The sequence below is a fragment of the Nothobranchius furzeri genome, chromosome 18 (assembly GCF_043380555.1).
Source record: "Nothobranchius furzeri strain GRZ-AD chromosome 18, NfurGRZ-RIMD1, whole genome shotgun sequence".
NCBI classification, from domain to species: domain Eukaryota; kingdom Metazoa; phylum Chordata; class Actinopteri; order Cyprinodontiformes; family Nothobranchiidae; genus Nothobranchius; species Nothobranchius furzeri.
In genome coordinates, this window is record NC_091758.1 from 35,830,719 (window position 1) to 35,838,338 (window position 7,620).

Consider the following 7,620-nt stretch of genomic DNA (forward strand, 5'->3'; position numbering starts at 1 on the left):
AACATTGAAAAGATTTTCTTCAGCTGCAGTTTATTTCAAAAACAGACTGAAAATGGATTGCAAATATATATTAAGGCCTGAGATTAAGTTTATGGGTTATAGGAAAAAAAATGCTGAAAAAGTGATCATTTTAAATTTTTTGCAGCATTTTAGAAACAAATCAGCTGCATCAAGATGTGCTGTTGAATCCTGTGGGATTCATGGACTGCCAACGCCACAGATCCTCACCTGCGAGAAACAAAATCAGGCCATTATCTAGGAGTCGTCCCGCATTATTAAGCGTGTGGTTCATCAGGAGCTTACACATTCTTTCCAAGTCAAATTGAGCCTTCCAGCCCAACTCCTTCTCGGCGAGCTGAGGGTCAGCATAGCAGGAAGCTACGTCTCCTCCTCTGCGAGGAGCAATCTTGTAAGGGATCTAGAAGGAAAAATAATTATTTTATTGAAACGGACAAACTCAGCTCTCCAAATCAAGCAGAAGAGCTTGTAACTCACCGTCCTCCCTGATGCTTTCTCCATCGCTTTCACCATCTGAAGCACAGAGTAACCTTTTCCTGTTCCAAGGTTGTAAACCTTAGAGCAGAAAATATTAGATACAACAGAAAAGGCATTGTTGTTGTTCATCACGTTTCTCTGAAGAGCACCTTGCAGCCGCAGTTGTCCTTCAGCTTTTTCAAAGCTGCTATGTGTCCCTTAGCCAGATCCACCACATGGATATAATCCCGCACACCTAAAACAGGAAATTGAACGTTTGGATGACTTTAATTTTATAATTTTTTTATTGAACGGTTAAAATCGGAAGCAAATGCGATTACCCGTGCCGTCGATCGTGTCGTAGTCGTTACCAAACACATTGAGACACGCTCTTCTTCCAACTGCAACCTGTGAGCACCGTAAATTAAGAGTTAAAGAAGCGATGAGCAAAAACAATGAAAGTTCCACGCATACTGCTGCGACTTTAGGAGAGATTTTGATGAACCTGAGCAACATATGGGAGCAGATTATTTGGGATTCCCTGAGGATCCTCTCCAATCATGCCAGAAGCATGAGCTCCGATTGGGTTGAAGTAACGGAGCAGCACTGCGTTCCAGTCCTGCACCCACAAAAAACCCAACAATAGAACACCAGAAAAGGAAATATATATATATATATATATATATATATATATATATATATATATATATATATATATATATATATACACACATTTCTGAATCCATTCCAACCCACCTTCTCAGCTTTACAGTGGTCCTTGATTATCTCCTCAATGAAATACTTGGTCTTGCCATAGGGGTTGGTGCAGGTCCCCACAGGGTGCTGCTCATCTATGGGGAGGTGCTGGGGGTCTCCGTAGACTGTTGCCGAGCTGCTGAAGACGAGATTGTGCACCTTATGAGCCTGCATAACCTGGGATACATGCAAATGCACAAAATACACCACAGTCAGCAGGCCAGAGGGACGATGCACACTTAGAAAACAACAAGCAAGCAATCAATCAATCAATCAAAGCTTTATTTATAAAGCGCCTTCCGCAACCCTATCGGGAAGCCCAAGGCGCTGAACATGGTACAAGAGAAAGTTAAGTATGGCGAATAAATTGAAAATAAAAGCAATACAAATTACAAAAAAAGGTAAAACAAGGGATAGAGTGAACCAATGAAAACAGGGAAATAAAATCAACATAAAAGAGGGCCAAATTCAAACACATTCAGGGAACGCCAAGCGGAGGAGGTGGGTTTTTAGGCGACTCTTAAAGACTGGCAGAGATGGGGACAGCCTAACTGAGGGTGGCAACTGGTTCCAGAGTGTCGGTGCTAGGACTGAGAAAGCCCGGTCCCCGCGAGTACGACACCTAGAACGAGGGACAGCGAGCAGGCCTCGGTCAGAGGAGCGCAGAGCACGTGATGGGGAGTGTCTGTTCAGGAGCGTGGCGAGATAGGGGGGGACCACCACCCTGGAAGAAAGCTTGGGTTTAGCTCACACACAAAGGCCGTGCTGTTAGACTTTCCTCGGTGCAGTTTCAAGTAAGCATTCATTTTGTGTGATTAGCAAAAGCAAAGTTAAGATTAGTTCAAATCAGAGCATGAAGAGATAAACTGACCTCAATCAGATTCATGGAAGCGGTGAGGTTGACTTTGTAGTAACGCAACGGCTGCTCCACAGACTCCCCGACAGCCTTCAGGCCAGCAAAGTGCATCACAGCACTGAACGAATGCTTTATCACAGATTTAGTAACATGTTAACGGTGGATTCAAGTGACACACACACACACACACACACACACACACACACACACACACACACACACACACACACACACACACACACACACACACACACACACACACGTGAGAATTTGACTGATAGCAGGGAGGATAGTGGTGCTTCTAATAATCCCAACTATAATAAGCTAAATTGTAAATATTATTTTATAACCGTCAATAAAACAGGATCAAGTGCAACTAAGGATCATTTTCAGACTTTTCTTTTCCCCAAACACATGAAATACAGGAACGGAAACCTCCTTGGTATTTATAGAGGTCGCTCTGACATGTTGAAACTTAACTGTAGCACTAAATGTATTTATCGGCTTCAAAAGTCAGCTGATCTGATCAGAAAATCTCAGCTGCGGCTACATTTTCTGTTAGTCGAAGAGATTTTATTCTTGTTACTCTGACCTTTTTGAAGAGGTTTTCCAATCCAGCCCGATCCAGAAGGTCGAGATCGTGAAATTCGATGTTGGTGTCCAGAATTTTTTGGATTCGTTGAATGCTCTCTGCCACGTTCTTCCCTCCTGAATCACAAATGAGCAGCAAATATTTGTATAAAAGCTGAATAAACACATGGGACGTGCGTATGAGGGAACAGGGCTCACCTTTTACAGCGTTGCTGCAGTTATCAACCACAACTGGCTGGTATCCTGCTTCAATGAGCTCCGCCACACAGTGACTCCCGATGTAGCCTGCTCCACCGGTCACCAGAACCTTCTCTGCCATCGTCTTGCCTGTCAAATACAACATTTACAACATTCCTAACATTTTCTTGCTGAATATCTTTTCTTCTGGATAATCCAGAAAAACACACCTAAAGCCCATTTAACAGGTATGCGACACGCCTGCACTGTCCCACATCTGCAGGCTAAACACCTTGTTTTTAACACCAGAGTGAAGAACTTGTCTAGCTATAGAAGACATAAAAGCAACATAAACACAATAACTTTTAATCTTCATTTATATTAGATTCCCATAAATATTGCACTACTTTAGGCTAACTCATAAAGCCCAAGTACTCTGCTTTACCTTGTTAGGTTTGTGTCGTTGAATGAATAAAATAATAAAGAAACATAAACTACACCTAAAGACAAACTTAAAGTAATTCCAAAGGCAAACAACTTTTTGTAATCTTGCGCATTCTGGTAAACTATCAAAATAAGACAAATTCTTTATACTAAACTTAAAATACTCACTATTATTTTAATATTTTCTTTAACGACGTTAAAATGTCTCTTTCAGCAGCTTCTTGGTGAGTATCTTGGTCGGTGGAGGATGAAAACAAACAGTTCATTCACTGGATCCACTTCTCTTCTCACTACTTCCTAGTGAACGTGGAGGAGACTTAAGTTAGTGGACAACACGTAACTTCCTGTAATGTTACTTTCAAAGTAAAACAAAAAGCTTGAACTAAATACAACAATGGAGTCAATTTCGCAAATTTACGGCTAAAATAAATGCAGTTGTACATTGAATACTTAATTTATTTAGAAAAATCAAAGATAGACCATTTTAAGTGCAACTTATATTCCTTTTTGTTTTATTTTGAAAAAAGTCACAGATTTCAGCGACGTACAATGCGTTCAACTAAACTTTGCCGGAAGTGGCGTTTAAATGATTCACATTCAATAACGCTAAATTCATGACTGTCTTGTCACGCTCTCACGGCCACACACCCAATTTCTCACGCTGGAAAAAGTAAATCTATCTAAGCTACACATTGCGTTGCGCTACTGTACACACTATAGCGCTACAAGTCCAGTTTTAATTTGACTTTATATGAGCGAGAAGGTGAATTTCCGCCCTCTAGCGGTGAAAGGCTAGAACTAATTTCTGGTTCTGTTAAACCTTTTAGAGAACACCCGTCTTGGTCTTACCTCAGTAAAGCGGGGAAAATGCTAATGTTTGTTTTTTCTTTTATAAATATTAATATTAGAGAAAAAAAGAGAAGAATAGGGAACACTTCCTGTAAATTCTTTCAAAAATAAAATGCTACATCTTTTTGGTGGTAGCAACAAGGTCTCGCTCTAATAGTCTTTATCTCTTTTCATTTAGCTAAAAACACAAATTATATTTACGTGACAGTGTCATCATTCATCTGGCGTTTGAAATTAAGGAATTGTTCGCCCTCTAGTGGATTTAAGTTGTTACTGCAGGCAACATTTGTAAATGTTAAACCACAATTCTCATTAGCACTTCCTGTAAGTTCCTTCTAAATAAAACTCAAAATTTGCCACAAGTTTTTAATTTGTGTTAGCAGCAGAGTTAGTTTAAATAACGGGAAATCCGGAACGTTTTTACTTATAGAAACCACTTAACTACTAAAACTCAATAAATCTATGTTAATTATCTGTGTTCAACAAGATTGAAGCAATTTAAAAAGGATGTGTAATTAAGAGAGGTGATTTGTGATGATTAACTGTCTGGGTTTTGTAATAGTTTGTAAATTTAAGGGAGAATAAGATAGCAAATGTTGGTACAATAGCTCTGATGCTGCAGCCAGACTTTCTGTTAGTTTTGTTGAAGCCATTTTTTATCCTGACCTGTAAACAGATTACTTGAAATAATTCCAAATGATGTATTTGTGCTTGTATCCAAATCACACAGGACTTCATTCAAGTTCATTTATAGAATGCGGAAGTGAAAAAGTAGCAGAAAAAGTTTTTTTCTCTGATTTTATTAAAAGTTTTTGATAATTTGTAATTTACATTCCAGGAAATTAAACATCCTCCCAAAACTATAGCACTTTGTGGGAATTAATTATTCAATTTTTATTTATGTATGGAATCATTTGATGGAAACAAAAATCATTTTACCGTAAAAGGAAATCCACATCTGAAAGAGAAAAAGGCTTGGTTCTTGTTCAACTTTGCAAATAGGAGACTTGTTTGGTCTTGTACAGTTTTTACTCACAAGGTGCCCTTTAAAATATAAAACAATGTCAACCCAAAATTATATTTTCATTGTTTATCAGGAAATCTTTGCAACATTTCCAGATTTGTTGGACAACACCCAATATTTTCTGTTTGTTTGGAATGATCCAGTGTCCACTTCAATAAAACACACAATCTGTCAAACCTGTTATCTTAGACGTCACGTCTGAGCTCCGGATGGAAGTCCTGCCCAGGCAGCCGGCAGGAATGTGAGCAAAGAAAAACGAGAGGAAACAGATGAAGCTTGCTTCCATCCTTCACTGCAAATGCCGTTTCTTTGTTCGAGAGGAATTTGGATCAGATGAAGAAATCTCAAGAGGAGAAGCAACAACAACATGATTCAGCAGAAACAGAAAGTAATAAAAGGGAAACAAACAAATACAATAGATATAGCCTCAAATATTTCATGAAAATATCATTTATTTTAGAAATATTTTCTAAAATGTGATACTTTAGTTTATCTTTTCTGATGTGGTGTGCCGGTGCAGGAGGTCAGCACGTCTCTGCTTCATGTCTCTGAGGTAAATGTGCTCACCGTCCTCCGTACCTGCTGTTAATGGGAGGAAGACGTGAAACTTCGACACACAGGGAGGTGTTTCAGATTTTCTTTCATTAAAGATTTATGAAGTATGCTTATAATCATGACGTTTGAGTCTTCTCTGAGAAACGCAGAAACAAAAATGATAAAACAGCCAAATGAACGAATCCTTCTTTTCCCTACAACGTTCTAGATTTACGATGCACGCCATGTTTGTCAACAACCAAAACATGTGGAGGCTGATAAAAACAGGAGAAAGTCACCAATCAACATGGAGGTTTCATATCATTTAGTCCAAGATGACAGAACGTGTCACAAGCCATCACAACATTTTACATTCCATAACATTATGTGCATATTCTGCAGAAAGTTGCAGCAACAGATTGATGATTAATGCAAAACAGATCAAAGCAAATAAAATATACTATAGATTTCACATAAATGTTATCGTCGTCGTCTTCCTCCGCTAATCCGGGTCCGGGTCGCGGGGGCAGCATCCCAACTAGGGAGCTCCAGACCGTCCTCTCCCCGGCCACCTCCACCAGCTCCTCCGGCAGGACCCCAAGGCGTTCCCGCACCAGATTGGAGATGTAACCTCTCCAACGTGTCCTGGGTCGACCCGGGGGCCTCCTGCCGGCAGGACATGCCCGAAACACCTCCCCAGGGAGGCGTCCATGCTGTGGTACCGGCCTGCTTCAAATCCACCTCCATCGTCCCGATACCCAAAAACTCCAACCCATCTAGCCTCAATGACTACCGCCCGGTAGCACTCACCCCCATCATCACTAAGTGCTTAGAGCAGCTGGACTTAGCACACTTCAAATCCTGTCTCCCCCCCCACCCTGGACCCCCACCAATTTGCATACCGCCAGAACAGGAGCACAGAGGATGCAGTCTCTCACACCTGGACAACAACAACACCTACGCCAGAATGCTGTTTGTAGACTTCAGTTCAGCATTCAATACAATCCACCCCTCACAACTCATCAGGATACTGACAGACCTGGGGATCAGTTCCCTCACCTGCAAATGGTTACTGGACTTCCTGACCAACCGCCCTCAACATGTCCGACTGGATAACCGCTGCTCATCAACAATCACAATGAACGCTGGTGTACCACAAGGCTGTGTGATGAGCCCTTTCCTCTATCACCCACGACTGCAGACCTGCTGATGGTTCCAACACCATCATTAAGTTTGCAGATGACACCACAGCGATTGGCCTCATCAGTGACAACGATGAGACCGCCTACAGGGAGGAGGTGGACCGTCTGACTGAGTGGTGCGACACAAACAACCTGCTGCTCAACACTGAGAAGACTGAGGAGCTCATCGTGGACTACAGGAGGAATGCTGACCCACATCCACCCATCCACATTAAGGGGAAGGCAGTGGGAGCGTGTGAGCAGCTTCAAGTTCCTGGGAGTCCACATCTCCGAGGATCTCACCTGGACTACCAACTGCTCCAAGCTGGTCAAGAAGGCTCACCAGTGCCTCTTCTTCTTGAGGACTCTGAGGAAGAACAACCTGTCCTCAGACATCCTGGTGAACTTCTATCGCTGCACCATCGAGGGCATCCTGACCAACTGTATAACAGTCTGGTATGGGAACTGCTCCGCCTCGGACCGGAACTGCCCAGCGCATCGCCGGAGCACCACTTCCTGCCATAAAGGACATCTACAGGAAGCGGTGTCTGAAAAGGGCTAGGAAAATCATCTGAGATCACAGTCACCCATCACGTGCACTGATCACCCTGCTGCCCTCTGGGAGGCGCTACAGAAGCCTCCGGACTAAGACCACCAGGTACCGGAACAGTTTCTTCCCCACAGCTGTCAGACTCCTGAACTCTGCCTCCTGACATATGACCCACGTTAAACTC

The 7,620-nt window shown here is 42.0% G+C and overlaps 1 protein-coding gene across 1 annotated transcript; it reads right to left on the reverse strand.

The window, feature by feature from the left end:
* Nucleotides 1–13: 13 nt before the first annotated feature.
* On the reverse strand, nt 14–3,604 carry gale (UDP-galactose-4-epimerase). Its single transcript, XM_054741506.2, has 11 exons — nt 3,467–3,604; nt 2,876–3,004; nt 2,679–2,794; nt 2,102–2,215; nt 1,231–1,407; nt 980–1,093; nt 816–882; nt 645–730; nt 496–573; nt 304–418; nt 14–228 (listed from the first exon to the last, which is right to left on the reverse strand). Exons 2-11 carry the CDS (start codon nt 2,994–2,996, stop codon nt 170–172), a joined length of 1,047 nt encoding a protein of 348 aa, XP_054597481.1. The 5' UTR covers nt 2,997–3,004; nt 3,467–3,604; the 3' UTR covers nt 14–169.
* Nucleotides 3,605–7,620: the final 4,016 nt, after the last annotated feature.